This window comes from Crocuta crocuta, unplaced genomic scaffold (assembly GCF_008692635.1).
Source record: "Crocuta crocuta isolate KB4526 unplaced genomic scaffold, BGI_CrCroc_1.0 scaffold693, whole genome shotgun sequence".
Classification (NCBI taxonomy): domain Eukaryota; kingdom Metazoa; phylum Chordata; class Mammalia; order Carnivora; family Hyaenidae; genus Crocuta; species Crocuta crocuta.
The window spans coordinates 707,937-731,850 of NW_027527545.1; the positions used below are offsets into that span (position 1 = coordinate 707,937).

Here is a 23,914-nt window from a genome sequence, read left to right on the forward strand (position 1 = left end):
AGGAAAACCTCCCGCAGGTGAGTTTTGTGGGTATTTTTACAATTTTTTTTTAATGCTTATTTTTGAGAGAGAGAGAGAGAGATAGAGCATGAGCGGGAGAGTGGCAGAGAGAGCGGGAGCCACAGAATTGGAAGCAGGCTGCAGGCTCTGAGCTGTCAGCACAGAGCCCGACGCGGGGCTCTAACTCACGAGCCCACAGATGAGTTTTAAAAGACAGACAAGGGGCGCCTGGGTGGCTCAGTCGGTTAAGCGTCCGACTTTGGCTCAGGTCACGATCTCACAGCTCGTGGGTTTGAGCCCCGCATCGGGTTCTATGCTGGCAGCCTGGAGCCTACTTCAGAGTCTGTGTCTCCCTCTCTCTCTGCCCCTCACTCGCTCATGCTCTGTCTCTCTCTGTCTCAAAAATAAACAAAAACTATAAAAAAATTTTTGTTTTAAAAAATAAAAGACAGACAAGCTGAGGGCTGGGGAAGGATCAGCGTACAACTCTTCCGTGTGAGAACGTCAGGGCTCAAAAGGAGCGGACCCTGACACACGCCACAGCATGACACTATGTCAAAGAAGCTGGTACCAAAGGACAACTCGTGTGTCGTCCCACTTACGTGACGCACCCAGGAGAGGCAGAGAGTCACAGAGAGCAGACGGCGGCCGTCGGGGGCCGGGGGAGCAGAACTGGGGGGCTAGTGTCTCCCGGGAACAGAGTTTTTGTTTGATGGACAATTTTTGGAAATAGAGGAGGGTGGCTGCACCACACGGCGAATGTGCTACATGCCACTCAAGTGCATGCTGAAAAATGGTTCCGGTGGCCAACGTCACGCTATAGGTATTAGGTCAAGAGACGTGAGGACCTAGGGAGGGGAGGGGCATGGAGAATCTCGAACAGTCGGCGCAGGGCCTGCACCCCCACAGGACGGCCAATGGCTGAATAAATAGCACGCCTGCACCCTCCCGGTTGGGCCCAGCCCGGGCCCTGGCCTACCTGGCGGGAGCTGGGGCTTAGCTGAGCCTGTGGATGAGGCCGCCGGGGCAGAGGAAGACGGGCCTTCGACCGTGACCCTGGGCTCCGGGGCGGGCTGGATGGCGGAGGCCGGCGGGGTGGGCGCGGGCGCGTGGCCGGGCGTGGCTGCCAGGCCCTTCCCCACTGCCACTGGCGGCGGGATGTCCCCTTCATCAATGGCATTTCCCTTCCGGACTGAGGCCAGCAGGTTTTCCAGCGTCTGGGAGAAGACGGGAAATGGGTTTCAGAGGAGCCTGGGGCTGGGTGCGGTGGGGGCAGCGGGAGGGTCCCAGCGCGGGCCCCCCCATCCCCTGTGGTCGCTCACCTTCAGCCCCCGCTCGTAGCGCCGCACCTTGGCTCCATCTCCAGCTTGCCTAGCGCTCTCGATCGCCCTCTGGTAGAGGGCCAGCCTCTCCTGCAAGGTGGCCTCCACCCCGGGGCTGGGGGCTGTGGCCCTGGGCTGCAGGAGGGATGGCGGGCAGGGGGGGGCGTGCTCTGGGTGGTGACCCCACTTGGGCTGGCCCCAGTGCCCTGGGGCCAGCTGTCCCCGCCCCCGCCAGGCAGAAATCATCATCGTCATTCCGGGTGCAGGGAACTGGGTCTCAGAGGTGTCATGCCACCTGCCCAAGGTAACACAGCCGAAGGGGCAAGGGAGGGCCTTGAACCCTGCGCTACGGGGGGCAGGTTGTGGGGCTATACCTGAGGCACAGGAGGGTGGGACTCCAAAGACTTCTGCTCCTCCCCAAGGACCTCATTTAGTTCTGCCTGCAGGGACACACGGCCACCGGCCAGACGTGAGGGGCTGCCGCGTGGGGCAGCGCCAGCATGGGGGGCCCCTGCCCTGCCCTGGATGCTCACCAGCAGGTCATTGTCAGCCTCCACATCTTCCTCGTCAGTACCCTCCTCCTCATCCGGGTCTCTCATGCACAGGCTGGCCATCTTCTCAATGGCCTCCATGGGCAGGGGACCTGGTGGCAGGGAGAGGCCGCAGCTGGACTGGGATCATTCAAGAGTCCCCAGGGGGCGCCTGGGAGGTTCAGTCAGTTGGGCATCTGACTTCCGCTCAGGTCATATCTCGTGATCATCAGGTTCGAGCCCCGCGTCGGGCTCTGTGCTGACAGCTCAGAGCCTGGAGCCTGTTTCAGGTTTTGTGTCTCCCCCTCTCTCTGACCCTCCCCCATTCATGCTCAGTCTCTCTCTCTCTCTCAAAAATAAATAAACATTAAAAAAAAAAAAAACAGTCCCCAGGCTCCTGTCCCAGTTACCATGGCCCTCCCACGGCACCCACCAGGCCCACCAGGTACGATCCCGTCGATCCTTCCAGCCCCGTCTCTTGCTCATCAAGCCTGACTTCCAACCCTGGCTCTAAACCTTGCTCACTGTGGGACCCTGGACAAGTCACATGACCTTCCTGGGCCTCAGTCTTCCCCCCCATTACATGGGGCCCACAGTTTCTCCCAAGTCAACACTTTGTCATTCGAATTATTCTCATTATTTGCAGTAGCTACGTCCTACAAAATCACCGTAAACACCGACTTAGCCAAGACCGGACCTTGGCTCCTAGAGGAAATGCAAGGTTAGGATCCCATGAGCCTCTGGGCACAACATTTTAGCCAACCAGTCAATGCACCACCTTGTTTACCGGGCGCTTCTATCTCACTATGCCTTTTTCATGTATTGTTGATTTGTTAACATTGAACTCAAGGCTGACGGCACGGTGACTCACGTCTGAATGAAGCTTATCCGGTAACGTCTTTCCTCCGTAAGGCGCGTCGCAGACTTCTTGCTCTTCAAGACACGAGATGGCCCTAAGCACTACGCTTTGGGGCCGTTTTGAACAGCAAAAGCACCGACAAAGAGCCCCAAAATGAGAAAAATCCACCGCCTTACCCAGACTGTGTTTACTTAAAGCCCTGGGACGAGACGGCAGAGTGTCAACTTGCTCTCCCTGAGTTGGGAACATGGAAGGTAAGCGACTCGCACTTTCTGCAGCTCTGCGCATGCCCGCAAGTAATCGCAAACCTCCTCGAGTGTTTTTTTTGGTGTTGCAAATAAAGTTTAGCCCGTTGGTGAATTCACAAACGTGGAATCCGTCAACGATGAGGATAAACCGCTAACAAGTATAAAGGTCTCTTCTGCCCCAAACCCCACTGCAGGGTTGCTGACCCCGTCACCTCCCGGGGGGAGGGGGGGCTTTGCACGTGCTGGGGTCCCTTCCAGAAGCGCTTCCTAGCTCTTCTCCCGGCTCTCCGTATCTGGGTGCCTCCTGCGGGCACCTGGCCCCAGCGCACAGGTCTCTCCCATGGCTCTGTGTCTCCCTCACCCCGGCCCTGATCACGGGACAAGCATGTTGGAGGAAATACGAGACCCTGTGTGAGATACTTTACAAACACGAGAAGATGAGCTCCTGTGACTGAGTGCAGTTATGATTCCCATTTTACAGACAGGGACACCGAGGCCCGCACAGGTGCCAGGAATCATCGAGTCACACAGCCAGTAAGCGGCACAACTGGGATCTGCACCCTCATTCTGGGTCCAGAGTCGATCGCTTAACCTCTTAACCCAAGCTGTGGGTTCCAGGAGGGCAGAAACCTCCTCCGTCTCCTTTCCCCCTTCTCCCCAGGGCCCCGCGCCAAGTCCTGCCCACAGCAGGAGCTCAGAGAAGGTTCAGGGGGTGTGGTGAGAGTCTCACCTTTGCCTTTGAGCTTCTCCAGGACTTGGGGCTGGCCCCCCACCAAGGCCAATAACTCAGCCTCCAGTTCCTCATCGTTAACTCCATCCTCGGGGATCATCAGGCCGTCTGGGGAGAGGTCAACCAGCAGGCCCAGCTAAGGGAACAGCAAGGGTCCAGTCAGACCTTGGAATGCACCCCACCTGCCCAGAGGCAGCCAGGACGGACCTAGAGGTCCCTCAGGAAGAAGGAACCCCAGGAAGAAGGAACTCCGACAGAAAGCCACTTCCCCCGGGAAGTGCCAGGAAGCTGGAATGGGCTGAGAATGCAACAGGTGTCCCAGGATGGGCCAGGCCCTCTGGCATAGATCAGCACGGGGCAAAGGGCAGGCAGAGAGCCCCTGCTCCCTGCCCCGAGCCCATGCCCCGGATGTGCTGCGGACCGAGCTCAGCAAGTAAGATAGGCCCAACCTCTGCTCAAAGCTAAGCCGTCTCTGTACACCTGGGCTTTTCCTTCCAGCACACTCCGCTGAGGGGACTGCGCAGGAAGGCTGGAGGCATCAAGAGCAAACAGAAGCCCAGACAACACAGAACTCGAAAGCGGGGTTTTCATCGTGTAACAGACCTGTCTTCCTAACCCGTCCCAGCGAATGCTGTGACAATGTTATGCTGAGCTACACAAAGTGGCCTTTTCTGTGGGTCAAAATGGGCAAATACTGGCCATTATGTAGGGCTCCTTTCAACAGTAATGATGAAGTTACACTTATTGAGTATTAGGTTCTAGCACTTTCCGCAAACTATCCCCATGAATTTTCACAACTGTGCTGTGATATAGGGACTCTTAGGGCCTCCATTCTACAGATGAGGAAACTGAGGTGTAAGAGCTGTGAAGCTTGATGTCCAACACACAGAGGCCAGCAGGAAACTCCAGGTTGGCCAGACTTTTATACCCAGGGACCAAACTATGGCCTGGGCTCCTTCCAGCAAAGCTAAGGAAAATCAAACTCTCCAGGGGCCTGAGGCAGAGGAGATGGAGGAGGGAAAAGGAGGCCCAGACACAGTCCCACGGGCTCATGGCAGCAGCTCTGGATTTTGCACTGAGCTCTGGCCAAGCTGTTAATCCCTATGACCTTGGGAAGCTGTCTTCACCTCTCTGGGCCTCAATGTCCTCATCTGTACAGGGGGGATAGAAAGTCAGACTTAGCCTGGCTGATGCGAGGTTCCATGCGCGTTCAGACCAGGAGTGCAGTAACTGTCCTCATTCCAGGTCCGAGGCCTTCCCCTCCCAAACCGGAGAGGCTTCGGCAACAGGTGGCTCTGAGCCCAGGGCGGGGCGCCAAGAGCTGAGGAGCTGGGGAGCCGGGGCCACTAGGCCCCCCTTTGGGGGCAGAACCTCATCTGGAGGGCGGGGACGGGGCTCACCTGGGGGTGGTGATCGGTTCCCCTGGGGGGTGGGGCCCTCCTCTGAACCTGTGATAGGGGTGAGAAGGGCTCCCTGGGCGGGGCCGTGGGGTATAGACTTACCTGGCGGGCGGCAGCGGCACCTCGGCCAGGGGGTCCCGGGGGTCCCTTCCTCTTGTGCATCTTCCAGGCTGGATGCCCGGACCACTGGCCACCTCGCCTGGCCTTGCCCGGCCTCCTCCCCTGGGGCCTGTCGCGGCGCAAGCGCACTTCCTAAGCCCCGCGCCCCTGGTTGGCGCCCCGCGACCGCTGACCCCGCGCCCTCGACCCCGGAGGTGGCCGTCCCACTTCCGCCTCGGCCCTCGGCGCCGCGGCACCGGAGAGCAGCCACCGGACTTGCTGGGCCCGCCGCACCGAAACTACAACTCCCGGCAGGCAGTGCGCGGGCACGCGTGCGCACTGCCGGACGGTGGGCGGTGCCGCAGGCTGCGCGGGAAAGAGGCGGAGCGTGAGTGGGTGTGTGGGGCGGTGCTGCCATCGCGCGTGCGCACGGCGGTGCCGTGGAATGCGCGGGAAAGCGGTGGAGCGCGCGCGCAGGTGTGAGCGGTGGTGGCGGCCGCCGGGCTCGCGGCGTCGCGCGGCCACCTGCGGGCTCTGGCCTCTCCTGGTGGCCCGGGTCTGGGCATTCCACACTTTTAGGTGGCCGGGGTAGGGTTAGTGTGCAACTGGCCACCGGAAGTCGGGTCCACAGCGCTCAGACTTCGGGCCTTCCCTGCCCTTCCCTCCCTTTCAGCTCCAGACCCCCGGCCTCCGCGCGGGCCCACTTTTGCCCTTCACTTCTCAGAAAATCCGAATGCAAGTCATTTAACCGAAGTGTTCCCCGGCAGGTCCAGGCAGACCTGCCCAGGTCCTGATAAGGACGGAGGGACCTTGACAGCTTCTGTGGCCCAGGTCGGTGTTGGCGTGTCGGAACGGCCCCAGGCACCCCCCAGACGGCCCCCTGACCCTTCGGAGGGCCCCAGGTGGCTCCTTCCCGAGTCCCCGGGTGTCGCTGGAAGGGCCTCAGACCGCAGCCGAGAGGGACGGGGCCTCACGTGTTCTGTCCTGATGTGGGGACTCGAGCGTGTCCCCAGGGCTCCCCGGGGCGGACGGGCGGCCTTGAGAAGGTGGTGTGACTCCCCTCCCTGTGTCTGTCCCCTTGGGGCCCAGCTCGACCCCGTCCCGTGCCACCCCCACCCCCTGCCCCCCACAGGCATCCTGGCAGCCAGAGGGTCGCGGGTCCGTGCCCAGGGACAAGCGCCACTTCTGATGATGGGATTTTGCTCGTTTTCAGATTTCTCGAGGGAGGAGTAAAATGACTAAGAGGAAAAAGCTGCGGACTTCAGGTATTTGGACAGTCGAGCTGACACGTCTTTTTATTGCTGCTTCTGGTTACAGGAAGAACATGGGCTTGTGTGACCACCCCAAGCTCCTGGGGGGGAGGTGACTTAACACAGGCTGGTGAGAAAAGAATAAATTGTGGGAAGTGCGTGTGGTAGGAAGTGAGAGCCTTCTGGAACTTCATCCGCCCTCTGGTGGGGTCCCACAGGCTTAGGGCAGGGATGTGCTCTGGGACACAGCCTTCGAATAGAGCTACAGGGTCCTTTTTTTTTTTTTTTTTTTTTAATGTTTATTTATTTTGAGAGAGACAGAGAGGGAGACACAGAATCTGAGAATTCAGAGCTGTCAGCACAGAGTGCGACGCAGGGCTCAAACCCACAAACCATGCGAAATCATGACCTGAGCCGAAGTCAGACGCTTAACCGACCGAGCCACCAGGCGCCCTGAGCTGCAAGGCCTTTGATGTACTACAAGGTCATCGGTTTGTGGCTTAGTGTCTCACTCTGGAGCCAAAACCCTGGGTTCAGGGCAGCCTGGGTGGCTCATTGCGTTGAGTGTCTGACTCTAGATTTTGGCCCTGTGCTGGCTGCTTGGGATTCTCTCTGCCCCTCTCCCTCTGCGCCTACCCTGATCACGTTCGTTCTCTCTCTCTCTCTCTCTCTCTCTCAAGATAAACAAATAAACTTAAAAAAAAAAGAACTGGGTTCATCCCAGCGCTCATGCTTACCCTGTGATGGCAGATGACTTACTTTGTGCCTCAGTTTCTCCCTTCTGTAAAGAGAGGACAATAAAGGCACCTATCCTTTCCATTCAAACAATGATTCTCAACCTGGATGGAGGATTTTTGCCCCTCAGAAGATCCTGGAAATACCTAGAGACATTTTTGGTTTTCACAACTGACATATGTAGGGAAGGCAGGGGTGGGGGCATTTAGTGGGTTGAGGCCTGGGATGTCCTCAAAACCCTACAATGCGGAGCACAGAATGATGTGGCCTCCAATGTCAGCAGTACCGAGGTGGAGCACTCGGCCCTGGAGCTCACATGGGGATGAGTGGATGAGTATTTGCAAAGTATGGCGCATGGACCCTGGGTAGCACGCAAGTGTATGCTGCACTTACGATCCTCCTCTCAGACTTTAAAAAAAAAAAAAAAGGCAATTTAATTCTGAAATGATTTTGGTTTTACAGAAAACTTGCAGAAACAGTTCAGGTTCCTGTCTATCTACCCTACTTCCAGCTTCCTCTAATGTTAACGTCCAACATGACCACAGGACAATGAGCCGCCATACTATTTGTTTGAAAATTGTTTTAACTTTTATTTATTTTTGAGAGACAGAGTATGAGCAGGGGAGGGGCAGAGAGAGAGGCAGACACAGAATCCGAAGCAGGCTCCAGGCTCTGAACTGTCAGCACAGAGCCCGACGCGGGGCTCGAACCGATGGACCGTGAGATCATGACCTGAGCTGAAGTCGGACACTTAACTGACTGAGCCACCCAGGCGCCCATAAGCCATCATAGGATTGCATAAAAAGCCAAAAAATGAACCTCACTGCACTACTTTTTCCAAGCTTTTTCTACAGCTACATCAACATAGTATTTTTACTAGAAAATAAAACCATCATGCATGTCAATCTATAGTCTTTTTTTGTTTTATGGAATATCATGGTTGTCTTTGTCAACATCCATTTACGATTTCCTCATTCAAAAAGGAAAATACTGAGCGTTATATAGTATAGCACCACTTCCCTACTATTGTCTAAGATAAATTAGACTTCTTAAAAGTTTAGGAATGAGGGGCACCTGGGTGGCTCAGTCGGTTAGGCGTCCGACTTCAGCTCAGGTCATAAACTCGCAGTTCATGGGTTCGAGTCCTTCATCGGGCTCTGTGCTGACGGCTCAGAGCCTAGAGGCTGCTTCAGATTCTGTGTCTCCTCTCTCTGTCCCTCCCCCACTTACACTCTCTCTTTTTCTCTCTCTCTCTCTCTCAAGTAAATAAAGATCTAAAAATGTTTTAAAGTTTAGAAATGATTACTTACTGATTAATGAACATAGGGAGTAGCACTCATTTGTTTTCCCCCACCATGTGGAACAAAAATTAGCAACGGATTGAAAATGTTTTGTGTAGAGATGAGAAACAGGTGGCTCGGAAAACACAGGAATTTCACTGACCTTGGAGGGGGAAGCTGGGGACAGCCAGGCCCACCCACAGCAGGTCATTTGGGGCCTCTCTTGGCAGTGGGCTCCCTAGCTCAGTGGACCCCAGGCTGGCCCAGGACAGCTGTTTCTGTGTGTCCTGGAAGGGGTGGGGACAGAGGAAGATGATTCTGGCAGGTGGTGAAAGACACCCTTCCCTCCCAACGTCTTTGGCCTTTGGTGTTGAACATAAGGTTCTGCCTTAGTTTTTCTTAAATGAGTCCTGTGGGGATAGATCACAGGAAGGAAATGGGAGGCTCTTCACTTCTGTTGATATTTTTGTTTTTTTATTTGGTACACATGTCCGTTGGATGAGTAAAGGGAGCTGGCGTTGGGGCATCTTAAGAAACCAAATAAACAAAGCTGCTCGATTTTGCCTTTTTTGGCAGACCACAGGGTGGGAATATGCTTGCGTAAGAAGCATTTGTTGGAGCCTTGCTCTGAGTCCAGCGCCCGCGTGGGCACCTAAGCAGAGTGGGCCGGCAGGCAGGGCAAGGATGAGGTCAAAGGGGCAGCCGACCCAGTTCCTGCCCTCATGAGCCTCAGGGTCTAGGCAGGGGAGACAGAAAAATGCTTCTTGCCGAGAGCACTAATGCAGACACACACAGTCAGGTGAAGTTCGAAGTGGGTACACAGGAACCATAACTAACAGAATCAAAAAAATCACAGAGAAGTCGCAGTGGTCTACTGGGGCACAAACCGCCAAGTGAACGTGGTACGTCTGTCCCCTTCTCTCTGCCCCTCCCCTGTTCCCAGTCTCTCTCTCTCTAAAACAAATAAACATTTTTAAAATTAAAAAAAAAAAAAATAGGTTTGACTCCCACAGCCACCTGAGCTCTTAGACGAGGCTCCATGCCGTCTCTCTCTCCAGGCTCGTGTCAGAGCAGGGGTCTCCTACCCTTGGAGCAAGCTTGTCCGTGGGGCAGCAGTGGCCCTGCCATGTCTGTTTGTCGCCGTGGCGGCGCCTGCTCCCTGCACCTCCCGTCCCTTCATTTTCCTTTCTCTCTAAACCAGGCGGAGAAGGAGTCCGTCCTCCAAAGAACCCAAGGCTCGGAGACTCTGGCGGGCCCTCCCAGACTTCTGAGTGGGGCTCTTTGTGTCTCCGCGAAGAGTCAGAAGGCAGATCAGGACCTGTTCCCTCTGCCGAACAGGGGACGGAGGAACCAGTACAGGCAGCCTCCAGGTAGGTGGCTCGGAACATTCCAGCAAGCCTCCCCACTAACAGTGGGCACAGCACGGCAGCCCAGTAGGCAGGGTGCAGAGGGGAAGGGACCACCACGACCCACCCGATGCCACGCCTCCCCCTGCGTGCGGGTTTGGGGCCCCTCGGGTTGCTTCTCAAAGCCATTCCCAGGACTCTCCTCTCCAGAGAGATAGGTTGATATGTTAGCCACGGGCAAGGAAAACCTTGACTTTTTCAAGGTCGCTTAGTGATAGAATGCATCTTGTCCTGTCTGCTGGTCAAATCCATGTTTATCCCACATTCCCAAGAAGGGACCGATGGAGCTGTGGGCCTGTGAAACAGTAAGCCGTGAAAGAGGATTGCAAATACTACGTGCCAGACAGGGTGCTACGACTAAACAGTTTACGTCTATGTGTTCGTCTAATCCTCATGACACGGTGAGAGAGGCTTTTATCCCCGTGTCACAGGTGAGGACTCTGAAATTTCTAGAAACCAAATGACTTACTTGCCAAAGCCACCGAGCTGGTGCAGGGCAGGCTGGGGTTCTGACTGTGTCTGGCTCCTGTGCTCCTAACCACCATGGTTTCCCGGCTTCCTCATTTTTATTTTCAGGAATATGTAATTAAGCACAATGGGGGAAAAAGAAAGATCTGGAGAACAGTCTATTCATGGAGTGAAACCACACGTAACTACCACAAAGTAGAAAGGGCTAGCAGGAGTTAGGAGGATTCCCGCTGCCGGAAGTCTTCAGAGGAAGCGTCATGGATTGGTGTGCCAGATTATCTGAGTGAAAGTTGTGGCACCTGGTCTGACCAACAGGCCGGTTTTTGGCGGTAGGGGTGGTGTGGTCTCAGGTCACCACAACCTTAAGAGTGAAGGCAGCCCTGCTGTGTATGTGATACGGAGAGGGGCCGCATGTCACACCTACCCTGTTCTCCCAGACACACACCACGATGTCACTGGGCTGCTCGCTCCTGGAGAGGCCAGCAAGGTTCGTGGGGTCCCAGGCATTGCCCACCCTGCAGTCCCAGTGCATGAGAATAGTCAGAACCTACAGAAGTGGGTTCCCACCCTCTTTTTTCTGTTTTTTGTTGTCAAAATGTTTAATTAAAAAACACCACAGGCATAGGAGTCTAACAGAAAAGAACAAAGCCAACAAGCTTCACACGTTTATGTTGAGAAATGAAATCTCTACCAGCACCCTAGCGACCACCCAAATAACCCACTCCAGTGAAAAATGTTCAGACTCTTGCTATCAGTACTGAGATTTACTCCGTCTCCGTGACCTCCTGGCACAGTGTAAACCTGTTACTGTATCTTCATGCTTTTTCCCGCTCCACTTGCAAAGTTGAAATCATGAAGTTTTCCTGATTTTGATTTTTTTCAATTTTTTAAAATTTATTTCTGAGAGAGAGAGAGAAAGTGTGAGCAGGGGAGGGTCAGAGAGAGAGGGAGACACAGAATCCGACGCAGGCTCCAGCCTCTGAGCTGTCAGCACAGAGCCCAACGCGGGGCTCGAACCCACAAACCACGAGATCATGGCCTGAGCTGAAGTCAGATGCTTAACCAACTGCACCACCCAGGCGCCCCTGATTTAGATATAACCATAAGTCTCACAAGCTTTCTAAAAAGACCTAATTTTTTAAAGGTCTTTGGGTTTGCGATAACATTGGAAAGAAGGTGAGGAGAGTTTCCATGTAGCCTCCTGCCCCCACACGTGCAGAGCCTCATCCATCACCACCATCTCTCACCAGAGCGGTGCACTTGTTACCCAGGATGGACCACCAACATGTGATCTACACCGCAATCCACAGTGTACGTTAGAAAGGCCACTCTGTGTTGTACATTCCGTGGGTTGGGGCAAATGTAGAATGACATGTGTCCACCATTATAATCTCATGCAGCGTAGTTTTCCTGCCTAAAAACCCTCCGTGCTCCACCTGCTCATCTCTCCCCTCTCCAACCCTGGCACCATGGATCTTTTTATTGTCTTCATAGTTTCACCTTTTCCCAAATGTCCTAGCATTTCCGTCATACGGTATGTAGCCTTTTCAGAATGCTTCTTTCACTTAGTAATACGCACTTAAGCCTCCTCCCTATGTTGTCATGGCTCAGTAGCTCATTTCTTTTAGTGCCAAATAACATTGCGTTGTCTGGCTGCACCACAGTTTATTTATCCATTCACCCACAAAATGCAGTCTCAGTTGCTTCTGCGTCTTGGCAATTAATGAATACACCTGTTTTTCCCCCACCCTGTGTTTTTTGTATCTACAACTTCCTTTCTCTGGAATTCGCAGAGTTGGGGGCTGGAGAGTCATTCCAAATGAGAAATCCTGTTCTTATCTCAGGAGCCAACTCCTGGAATTCTAAGGGTAAAGTGCTGCCAGAGCAGACAGCTTGGATTCTAGATGTGAGACTTTGCACCTCCTTGGCAGTCAAGTGTCACCCTGGGCGCTGCTCCCCTTCTCTGTCCCACCCCCTCCAAGCAGGTGCTCCAGGGCCTCCCTTACAGGAGACTGAGCACTGCTTTGCCTTCGGATTCATTGTCTGTTTGTCTTACCACGTGCACAGACAGCTCCCCAGAACTTCAAAACCTCCTCAGTTATGCCTTTCTCCACCCAGCCCCCCTGCTGAGGAAGCAGGAGCTCCCTCCAGTCTCCTCGGGCAACCAGAAAAGGAGCCAGCGCCCCTTCCTCTTTCCCAGGTGAGCCTGGTTCATGGCCTCATATATGTACTAAAGACACTGCCTCCCTTAAGCTGGAGTTCTTGTCTCCACTCATCATCAACAGGCTGACAGGCTGGTGAGACCACGCTGGGGAGGGGGTGGAGGGCAAGGACTGCATCTGAAGCTGCAAGAAAGAAGCTGGTTTGGTGTTTGTTTTCTGACACCTCGTTCGCCCTTACCTTTACTGCTGCTCTGTTCTTGTATCTGGTTCACAGAACTCAGCCAGGAGGTTTGTTCCCCAGTTTGCAAAATCCAGGAAGATAGTGACAAGGTCAGCAGAGATGAGGGAAGAGGACCTTGGGAGTGGAACCTCCCCAATCAGCCAGGTGAGCCCCGGACACACCCAGAAGCTGCTTGGCCCGGCCTTGGCTACCGAGTTCAGCGTTGGTTTTCTTTGGAACTGGCTAGACCTGCACCTGTCTGCATGCCCCTTTTCAGTGTGTGACGCTACACATGTCTGGAGCACGTGCCAGGCCTGTGAGAGGCTCTCAGGACAGCTGTGCCTGCACCCAAGCAGTCAAGGCCACGGCCTTCTTCCCCGGGTTGCAGGATAGTAGTAAAAATGCAGAAAGACAACCCACCTTCTATCCCTGAACCCATTTACTTCTTGGAAGCTTTTGTGTGGTTGGGGATGGGGGTGGTCTTACAATGCACTTTCTTGTCCTTTCTACCGTGAGCTCCCGGGGTGATGAGGTCTCTGGCAACAGGGGCCCCCACAGAAGTGAGCAGTGGGCATTCCCAGCAGCTGCGTTTGTGAGCATCCCCGACTGGGAACCCCCGGTATCCCTCAGTGGGTGAATGGCTGAATGCAGCATGGAGCACAAGCCAGCAGTAAAAGAGGAGCAAACCGGTGATGCACACCAACAGTCTAGATGGATTTCTAGGGCATTCATAGAGTGAGAAAAGCCAGTCCCCAAAGGTTACACTCTGTAGGCTTCCATTTGCATAACACTATCGAAATGAGAAAGTTATGGTGGGTAGATTAGTGGCTGCGAGGGGGTTTAGAGCAGGTGGGGGGAGGTGAGTGTGGCCCCATGTGACAGCACCAGGGACCCTGTGTTGGAGATTTCCCGTATCTTACCTGTGTGGTGGATGCACAGCCTCAGCCTCTCTCTCTCTCTCTCTCTCTCTCTCACACACACACACACACACACAAGCATAAGTCAAGCTGAAAAGCCAAATAAGGTTGGTGGACGTTATTAGTGTCAGTATCTGGGTTGTGATCTTGTACTCAGGTCATGTAAGATGTTAACCAACGGGGGAACCTGGGTAAAGGGCATGACAGACCTTTCCCTGCCATTTCTTTATAACTACATATAAATCTACAACTATCTCACAGAAAGTGTAATTTAAAAACAAGGAGGGGCGCCCGGGTGGCTCAGTCAGTTGAGCATCTGACTTCGGCTCAGGTCATAATCTCACGGTTCATGAGTTCGAGCGCCACGTCGGGCTTTGTGCTGACAACTCAGATAAATAAAATAAAATAAAAATAAATTAAAAAATTAAAAAAATTCAATGAGGGTTTGGAGGGGTGCCTGTTAAATGAGGGTAGCTCAGTTAAGCGTCTGACTCAGGTCATGATCTTGTGGCTTTGTGAGTTTGAGCCCCACATTGGGCTCTGCACCCGCAGCGTGGAGTCTACTTGTGATTCTCCCTTTCTCCCTCTGTCTCTGTCCCTCCCCACTTGTGCTGTTTCTGTCTCTCTCAAGATAAATAAACTTCATACATACATACATACATACATACGTACATACATACATACAAAAGAGGGATCGGGCGCCTGAGTAGCTCAGTTGGTAGAGCACGCGACTCTAGATCTCAGGATTGTGAGTTCAAGCCCCATGTTGGGCATAGAACTCACTTAAAAAAATAAAATTAACTAACTAATAAGATGGGTCTTAGCTTCACTGTTGATGAAACTGTGCAGGAAATGCTGTGTGTAACTCAGCAGCTGGTTGCCAGTGGCTTCACTGAAGCCAGACTGGCAGGCTGTGACCTTCAGTGCTCTGATATGTGCAGCACACATCCTCCTAGAAAGGTTGGACCTGGCTGACGTAGGGAGGTAACTGGAGGAGGCGTGTCACTCAGTGCTGATAACTGTACGAGAGAAGCATGGGGGGATGGCGGGACAGCTGCTGGGGTGCAGACCTCAGTCCCTGCCTATCACATGTAATTACCTGCAGTCCAGTTTGAAAGGAGAGTCAATGGCATGGTTGTGAGATGAAGGGAGGTGACGGGTTGACTCCAGAGTTAGGGGCCCGAATAGCTTGAAGGGTGGAGCTATTGTAGCCGAGACAGGGCGCCTCTGAGGGCACACTCAGGGGCTGGTGTCGGTCATGTGATGTTGGATGTGACCAGGAGATACCAGTGTCTAGAGTTGGGGGAGATCTGGGGGCTGCAGTGTTCTGCAGGGTTGGGTCTGAGTGCCTGGATTGAGTTGCCATCACCAAGGGGACAATATCTATCTACATCCTGGTCAGAACCCTCTTCCTTGCCCTGTTCTGATCATTAGAGATGTTTCACTTCTCCCTGTCTCATAAGCTTTGTGTGTGTGTGTTTATTTATTTATTGTGAGCGAGAGAGAGAGAGAGAGAACAGGGGAGGGGCAGAGAGAGAATCCCAGGTAGGCTCCATGCTGTCAGCACAGAGCCTGATGCAGGGCTTGAACCCACAGACCATGAGATCATGATCTGAGCCGAAACCAACAGTTGGATGCTTACCCTACTGAGCCACCCAGCACCCCATCTCTCTTTTAAATTTTTTTTTAATGTTTATTTATTAGAGAGAGAGAGAGAGCGCTCGTGCATGTGTGAGTGCACAGGGGAGGGGCACAGAGAGGAGACACAGAATCTAAAGCAGGCTCTAGGCTCTGAGCTGCCAGCACAGAGCCTAACGTGGGACATGAACTCACAACCCCATGAAATCATGACCTGAGCCAAAGTCGGACACCTAACCGACTGAGCCACGCAGGTGCCTCTTAAGTTTTTATGTTGAAATAATTATAGGCTCATAGAAAATTGCAGAATTAGTACGGATGTAAGTGTCCATTGATAGATGAATAAACAAACTATGGCATATCCGTATGATGGGATGTTATTTAGCCTTAAAAAGCAAAGACATTGTGACACACCATAAATGAACCTGGATGACATTCTGCTGAGTGAAATAAGCCAGCCACAAAAGGACAGATATTATAGGGTTCCGTTTATAGGAGCTCCCTAGAGGAGTCAATCCATAGAAGCAGAAAGTAGGTGGTGGATGCCCGAATGCCCGGGACTGAGAGAGAGAGATTCATGCACAATAGCATAAATGTATTTTATGCCGCCGAACTGTACGCTTTAAACTGATGAAGACGGTGAATTTTATGCGATGTGTATTTGACCACAGTTGAAAACAACGGTACAGAGAAGTCCCTGTGTGCTGTCCTCCGGCTTCCCCTGGTGGTAACATCTTCTAACTAGCATCCGTTGCCAACCCCAGTCAGTTGACGTTGGCACAATCCAGGGGCCGTCTTGATTTTTATATCCTTGATCTGCCTCCCTGTGCCCAGTACTGGTGGGAAGCAGGAGCTGATGGAAAGAGGGATTCCTGTGCTTCTGGTCCCCCCTCCAGCCCCTGGCTCTCACTACGCCCAGCACTGGTACTGAACGGTACTGGGTGCACCGTGTGCAACATCTGGGGCTTTGTGCAGGGGCAGTTACAACTAGAAAAGTGTTTAGGATGGTTGATTATTGGAGGCTCAAGGCTTAGTCTTTTTCTCTCCACAGGAAACACTGCCAGGGCCCAGGGGCCAGCAGGCCAGAGGCCGACTGCGGGAGGAGCCCCTAGGGCTTGTTTCCTGGGAGGCCAGGGAGCTGGGAGCCCAGACCCAGGGAGACAGCACTAACCCTGAACACAGAGACCAAAACCCCATGACACCTGTGCCTGGAAATGGGGATTCCCAGCCCTCGGCTTCCACCAGTGCCTCTCCAGAAAGGGGGACGGTCTCCTTGGCCTCAGAGAGGGCCAGCCAGAACCACCTGTCGGAGCAAGGAATGAACACAGCAGATGGTGAAAGCAGGGAGGGGTGTTGGGGTCTAGGCCACCATGGCCAGAAAGGGCCCCTGCTGAGCAGTGATGCTGAAGAGACAGAGCGAGACCAAGCAAGCCTCCAGGAAGTAGGCGCCCAAGGGGGAGCAGAGGCTGGCCTGCCCGAGGGCCACAAGGAGGGAGACAGTGTCCTACATCCCGCCACTCAGGGTCCAGAGCCCGGATCCGCAGACCAGGCCCTCTCTGACTCCTTGCAGACGCCCAGCAAGACCGGCAGTGAAGCAGAGCAGAGCTGTGGCAGCCCAGGTCACTCCTCCCTTGGGACCACTATCATCGCAGCCAGGAGCACAGACCCCACCGGGCCAGAACAGAGGGCTCCAGAGGTGGCCAAGCCGGATGAACAGGCCGACACCAGGGCACCTTCCTCTCGCAGTGGGAAGGCCTCTGCTGGAGGCCACAGTGGGGCCCTGCTCAGCTGCACACTTGTCACTGGGGAAACAGGAGGCAGAAGGGAGGCAGGGTGGGAAGACAAGCCCCCTGGCAACATCCTGGGGGGCCCTGCAGGCTCCCTGGCTCTGGATCACAGGATAAAAGAACCCGCAGCAGGTTCCGAAGATTCCAGTCTTCTAGCCTCAGAAATGGGCCCACATGTTGGTCAGACAAGTGTGCCTGGCCAAGGTGAAGAGGGACTGAGGGCGATGTGTGCGCTGCCCCTGCTGTGTCCACCTGCAGATGAAGAAGCGGCGCAGTTAGGGAGCCAGAGCCCTGAACAAGACCTTGAGTGGTTCAATCTGTCTCTTGGAGCCTTTGCTCCACCAGTGCACAGAGAAGCAGTGGGTGGCCCTTCCCAGGAGACCAGGGCCTGCCACGACCACCCAGATGCCCCTGAAGACCCCACAGGCTGGCCTGATCCCCTTCCTGGCCCTGCAGACCAGGCTGCATTGAGGGAGTCTCCAGCCAGGGAACCTGACTTCCTGCCGGACAGCCAGATACGGGACGCCCTGGAAGCCCCTGACTTCGCAGCCTCACCTGAGCAGGTAAGGACTTCCCCACGTGACAACTGGACCATCCCAGGCTAGGGGCTGAGTGGCTGTGAGCCCTCTCCCAAACCACCGCGGGGGGGTGGGGGGACGGTGCGTGGCCATCTGTTTATATGGCACACGGGTCTAGGGGAATGACTTGGAGCTTCGGTGCATGTGGAATCAGTGATCTTCCAGGTTGGCCAGGCCTGCCTCTCTGCAGGGGGCTTGTGGGAACTGAAGAGCCCCAGGCAGTGACCCACAGGTATTCTGTCAGCCCAGGCAGAGCTGACGGAGGTCCCCCATTCCTCATTCCTCAACTGGGGCCCCCAGGTGTACCCACCTTCTCCAGGCTGCAGGGTTCTGAAGGGTATAAAGAGGATGCCTGAGACCGTGAAGGGTAACTTTGAAACAGCCAGTCATGCCAAAGCTGGTCATGGAGCAGACTTCAGTCTCCAACTGAAAAGTGCCTTTGCCCATCTTAAGAGTCGTTTCAGGGTCCTGATACGAATTTTTTTCAAATATAGACAAGAATTTTGCTTTCCTGCTGGAATTTGTAAGGACTTTCCTTCCTTCAGGGATCTGCCTGCCCAACAGGCAGTGGGAGAGCTGCCCAGCATCACCTCCCCCGCTCCCCCCCCCACTACCTATGCTGGTCATCCCATCGGCATTCGCCAGTCTGGGGCAGGCGGCACCCTTGCTTTGGCCTCACCCTCAGGGAGGCACCACACCCCTGACCTCGGGCACACCTGGGTCTGGGCTGAGTGCTTTGCAGTCACACCCTGGAAGGTAGGTGGCTCTCTTTCCACACACTGGGCGTGGATAAGAGGCCGGAGGAGGTGGGGCACCTGCCAAGGTGAGGCAGTTGGGAGTGCAGCCGGCTGGGTCTGCTCCCGGGTCGGCCTCATTCTGCAGCTGCGCCTGCCCTGGAACACAGAGCCCCTTGCTTCACAAACAGCGGCCTCCGTTTCTTCAGCTGTCCTGTTGAAATTTTTTTTTAATGTTTTTTATTTATTTTTGAGAGAGAGATAGAGACAGCATGAGCAGGAGAGGGTCAGAGAGAGAGAGACACACACAGAATCCGAAGCAGGCCCCAGGCTCTGAGCTGTCAGCACAGAGCCTGACGCAGGGCTTGAACCCACGAACCGTGAGATGGTGACCTGAGCTGAAGTCGGAAGCTTAACCGACTGAGCCACCCAACTGCCCCTGGAATGTTTAAAAACTTAATTCAGTTACAGGCTTATCAAGAGCCTGCTCTGCCAGGAGCCAGCAGATCAGGCGTGGTCCCTGCCTGTGAGGTTTGTGGTTGTGCCGTTCCCACCTGCCTCTCCCATAGTAAACATTGTATGCCCTGTCACGGTGCGGTCCTCTCTTAGCGTTTGAACACAAACACCTGGGACAGATGGGCGCTCAGCTGCTGGCACAGCCTCATCCCCTTGGAAAGAAGAGCAGTCTAAGTTACCCCAGGTCTGGCTGTTGGGCTGTGGCTAAAGGAGCAGGTGGGCTCTCGAGTGGCATCCAGCAGGCAAAGGAGCAAGCCCTTCCTGATCAGCCACCAGTGACTCTGGGCTTTGAAGCAAGGAATCCGCAGCGGCGGGACCGGCACACAGCCTGGGTGGTCAGACCTGACAGCCCTCCAGGGGCGGAGGCGCTGCCCTGACAAGGCTGCCTGGGCACATTCTGTTTGGATACTGGGTGTTCCCGAATAAGTTGGGGTGACCCCGGCATGGGCAGGTTCCCACGGAAAGATTCTGGATGGGGCCCGGCGGGAAGGCCGTGTGGACAGGGACCCTTGGGGACAGAGTGCAGGTGGATGGAGAGAGTGGCAGCAGCGGCCGCCCACTGGCCGTCCCTCCCTCTCACGGTGGCACAGCCATGAGCACTGCTTCATAGGAGGCAACTCGGAGTGTCCCAGACGTGACACAGCAATGATAGACCAGTTTCAAACCCAGGTCCCCTCCCGGGAAACTGTGGTGCTTTCTTCCTGTGACAGCTCCCTTAGGATGTGACGCTCCCCACAGGGCCACTGGAGCCTCCGTATGCCACTGCCACACAAGGGCCATCACTTAAAAAAGCAGATTCGGAGTCCCTTTTGGGTCCTAGAATGGTGGCCTCCGGCACGTTCTGGAGGAGGGCCGCCCTTACTGTGTCACACATTCACAGACCCTGGTGGCAGCAGCAGTCCCTGTTGGGAGGGAGACTATTCCTCACGGCCTAGAATGGTTCAGTGAGTTGAGTGAATGCGTGATGCCAAGTTGTATTTTAAGCCACAGAGTCGCTTACGTGAAACAGTCGGTCAGATGCCTGCGAGATAACTACAGGCTTCCCGCCTCGGCACTGCTGGCACTGGGGCCAGATGGTTCTGTGTGGTGGGGCCGCCCTGTGCACCGTAGGGTGCTGGGTAGCACTCTGGCCCCTTCCCACAGGATGCCAGTAGCACGTCCCCGCTACCGGAGTGTGCTGACCCGCGTGAAGTGCCTAGGGGCGACCACTGGACTACAGGCAGGTCTTCATGTCTGTCCCTTGGGATTGAGGGATGGTTTGCAGCTGTAAGCTGTAGCTCAAGCCTTTCATCCCATTCCCCACCCCTGTCGGGGGAGAGGGGCTCGGTTCTAAAAGGAGGTAGTTTGGAACGGGTCTCTTACTCTAGGACTTTGGTCGTCCCAGAAGAGGCCCTGGACTGGCCACTCTACCCCAGCCTCTTTGCCTCTTTTCAGAGGGACGTATGTCACCTCCATGATTGAGCCTGACATTTTCCATGAAAATTAAACCACTGTTGACATTTAGAAACTTAAACTTCTCAGGGTTATCTGGCTTTCTCTCCTATTAATTGTAAGTTTTTCCCTTACATTGCATTTGCAAAATCTCTCCCTGACACGAAACCTGGCTGACCTTTCCCCCTCAACACCAGATGCCCACCTCGCCCCAGTCGCCACTACTGGGCGTCTTCTCTGTACCTTTCCAGATACGGCAGGATGAGCAGGAAACAGCGCTACGCCTCAGCAGCCGTCAGAGACAGAGCCACATGCCAGTGCAGATCAGCCCTTCAGGAAGCACAGGCCCGGCAGGGGACGCCAGGGTCAGTCCCCACATCACCCTGTCCGCTCTTGTGGGATGGGGAGGTGGGGACAGCAGTCAGGGCTGGCAGCCCCCAGGTCTGGCTGTCGCAGCATCCTGTCCCTTCTCTGCACCACTGTTCTGCAGGAGTCTCTGTCTCCGTGTCCATGAAGTGGCCCAGAGGAACCGAGAGGTCCCCTGCATGACCCTTCCCTGTGTAGGGCTCACAGCTAGGTCATTCACAGGTGTGCTCTCTCTTTCCAGCTGTTTCCTCCGAGGAGCAGGCTGGGCTCTGGCTGGCCTGGCACAAGCCCACAGGCTGTTGGAGGGCCCCTCACTGACTTCCGGCTGAGGTAGGCCTGGTGGGGGGAGGCTGACCCGGACCCTTGCCCCGGTACCTGACGTCCCTCAGTCCCTGGAAGGGAACATATCGCTACTTTCTGTCACCCTAGGCCTGCCACGCCCTGGATGGGCCTCAGTAAGGGAGCCACGCCCCACCTTCCAAACTGTGCCTGTCCCCTGATCCCCATGAGTGGAGAACTGGTGATCATCTATAGCCAAGCCAGTGTCTCCCCAGGACCCCTGGGAAGGTGCCCCCAGGTCCATGGGCTGTTTCAACGTGCCATGTACTGTTTTGTGGAGAGAGGTTCTAGAGCTTTCCCTGAATCTCTGGAGGGGAAGAGGACCCCGACAGGGCTAAGAACCATTGGCCCATGTGACTTTGGCACCCTCTGGCCCTCCAGGGTCCCTGTCTGGTCCCATCTCCTCACTTGGCTCTGTGCCCTGAGGCAGGCCACTTCCTCTCCCTCCTGCAGGCCGTGGAAAGTGTGTGTGTGTTGGGGGGGTCCTGTCTCCACCCCAGAGCCTTTCACAAGCCCATCACCTCCCTTTGTGCCCTTTCTCCCCGCCCTGCACCGGCCACGCCTCTCTTGTTACCTTTACTTGAACTGGCCTCTCTGCCGAGGCTGCTGCGGCTTATCGATTATTCATGGCCAAGTTTCTGTTTCTGTCTGGCAAGTGTGGAGGAGGGGTGAGAGACACAGCCCTTGGCAGAGTTTGTCTCCTTCCTTCTCTCCTCCTCTCCTCCTCCTGGGGACAGAGGTGGCCATGTTCCCACCTCTTGCCCATGCGCACATCTGTAAATAGTACCTGTTGTACCACTTGTTGCCACACACAGACACACCCTGCTGCCAGGGGATCAGCGGCAGTTTAGTCAAAGTGGCCCTACTATTGCTTGAGCAAAGAGGAGTGAGATCCATGTGTGAATGTGCGGTGGCCTCTGACATGACCTACACGGATGTCTGGAAGCCCTCAGGCAGGTCGTGGGTCTGGTTCAGTGGCCTGTGGCTGAGGGGGACGCACAGAGGCTAAGGCAGGCCAGCTCAGGGTGACCGCAGTGGGTGGGGTAGAACCAGAGCGCCCGTGGTGGCAGCCCAGGAGACCCTGCCCAGCTGGGGTGTGGGAGGGTCAGGAACAGCTGCTGGCCAGGGTCCAGGAGGGCAGCCCGCTGCCCACACCTGCAGGCCACATGCGTTAGATGCAGTGGGTGCTGTGGCACATCTGCCCCTTCCACAGACGCTAACGCCATCCAGGACCAGCTCTTTCCAGGAACCGCTCTGGGCGTGGGGGACACAACGAAGGGGTAGGTGCAGGAGAGACCAGCAACTTAGTCAGAAAGTGGAGGGTTGAGAAAAAGACTGAGGAAGGAGTTAAAAACTTAGGGTGGTGATCAGGGAAGGCCCCCTCCCCCCACCAAGAGGAGACATTTGGGAAAGAACATTCCAGGGCCCTAAGAAGTGCTCAGGGAACAGCCAGGAATTCAGCGTGGCTGGAGCAGGGGGGAAGGGAATGAGAGGGAGGAGATGGGGTCTAGAGGTGCTGACAGCTGGTGCAGGGCTGCAGGGAGGGGTGCTGGGTCCGGTTTCCCTGTTCACAGCCCACCCCCCCCAGCACTGCATGGGGGACAGGCTGTAGGGACAGGAAGTGGGGGGTAGGGAGGCTGCGGCGGCTGTCCGGACGAGGACNAGGTGGCGGGGAGGGGGCTGGGCTCTGGGTGTGCTTTTCGTGGCACGGCCAGCCGGGCTGGTCCTCAGGGATCTGCCTGTGCGGGCTTCAGGGTTGCAAAAGGTACTAACCTCTGAGAAGACGGCTCCAGGCCCGCGAAAAAGCCCCCAGAACAGACTTTGGCAGAGCTGTCCGGGCCGTCAGGCCTCAGGTCATCCCTGCCTTCCCACCAGGACCTGCGCAGGGATCAGGCCCTGTGAAGCTGCCCAGATGGAGGACGCAACAGACACCGTGCACGGCCTTGTCGTTGAGCTCTCCAACCTGAAGTAAGCGCTGGGCAGGCTCCGTGGACAAGGGGGGCGGGTGGCAGAGGGGCCGGGGCCTCAGAGGATGCTGGGGAGGGCCCAGTGCCAGCATCCGCCTGTGTGTGTCCGTGACCTGTGCGTGTAGGCGTGTGAGCTTGTGTGGGAGAGCGAGCAGGCACTTGTGCCCGAGTGTGAGGTGTGGTCCCCGCACGGACATCTGGCGGAGCGTGACTCCTGCTGGCTCTCCCACGCAGCCGGCTGATCATGAGCGCCCACCGCGACCTGGGGGCCTTCAGGCGCCTCAGCTACAGGACCGCAAGGCCAGCAGGGAAAGCCCAGACACCCTTCACATCAAAGGGAGCTGGGAACCCCCCGCCGGGGGAGCGATCATGGAGGGATTTGTAGATTACTTCCAGACCACCTCAGGAACGCCCTGTGTGCACGCTCGTGTGCACTCACAGTGCCTGTGCGCTGGCCCGCACAACTGCCTGGCACTCCTGCCAGACAGCTGGAAACAACCCATCAGCAGACCCCCGGAAGCCTGCAGGGCCCTGTGTGCCCCCTGGTTTACCCTAGAAGATGCTCCAGTGCGTCCTAGGGGGCCCCAGAAACCTCCCCTCAGCCTACCCAGAAGTCCGCTTTCCGTGGGAAACCCAGGGGCCAGGCCTGGGTCAGCAGCCTGCCTTGGGAGTTGGCAGGGGAGGGGCCTGCAGCAGAGGCCCGAGGCTGGAGGCTGCCTGTGTCCCCAACACTCCAGAAGCCAGTTGCTTCTGAGCAGGGCCCAGAGCTGCCCAGATGTTTATCTGGATTTGCAAATTTCAGTTCTTTAGCTCAGGTTAGGGAAGGTTCAGAATTTGTTTCTTTCCTGGAGGAGAAAAGGGCTCCCTTTGTTGGCGGTACCTTTGTTTTTCTCCAGATTTCCATTTTATTTGTTCTGGTTAGACCATTAATA

General features: G+C 55.5%; 2 protein-coding genes across 2 annotated transcripts in view; one reads left to right on the top strand and one right to left on the bottom strand.

Annotated features, from left to right (window-relative positions):
* Window positions 1-5,485, bottom strand: part of CC2D1A (coiled-coil and C2 domain containing 1A) — a 15,441-nt gene extending 9,956 nt beyond the window's left edge. The window contains exons 1-6 of the mRNA XM_077765805.1: window positions 5,192-5,485; window positions 3,690-3,825; window positions 1,856-1,965; window positions 1,697-1,762; window positions 1,323-1,457; window positions 980-1,217 (exon numbers count right to left, since the gene is read on the bottom strand). Coding sequence (XP_077621931.1) covers window positions 980-1,217; window positions 1,323-1,457; window positions 1,697-1,762; window positions 1,856-1,965; window positions 3,690-3,825; window positions 5,192-5,251 — 745 coding nt within the window. The 5' untranslated portion in view covers window positions 5,252-5,485. The remainder of the gene's footprint in view (window positions 1-979; window positions 1,218-1,322; window positions 1,458-1,696; window positions 1,763-1,855; window positions 1,966-3,689; window positions 3,826-5,191) is intronic.
* Window positions 5,486-5,600: 115 nt separating this feature from the next.
* Window positions 5,601-23,913, top strand: BRME1 (break repair meiotic recombinase recruitment factor 1). Its single transcript, XM_077765559.1, has 10 exons — window positions 5,601-6,019; window positions 6,402-6,453; window positions 9,655-9,823; window positions 12,446-12,527; window positions 12,764-12,874; window positions 16,316-17,614; window positions 20,562-20,675; window positions 20,918-21,006; window positions 22,891-22,983; window positions 23,217-23,913. Exons 2-10 carry the CDS (start codon window positions 6,423-6,425, stop codon window positions 23,365-23,367), a joined length of 2,139 nt encoding a protein of 712 aa, XP_077621685.1. The 5' UTR covers window positions 5,601-6,019; window positions 6,402-6,422; the 3' UTR covers window positions 23,368-23,913.
* The last annotated feature ends 1 nt before the right edge of the window (window position 23,914 follows it).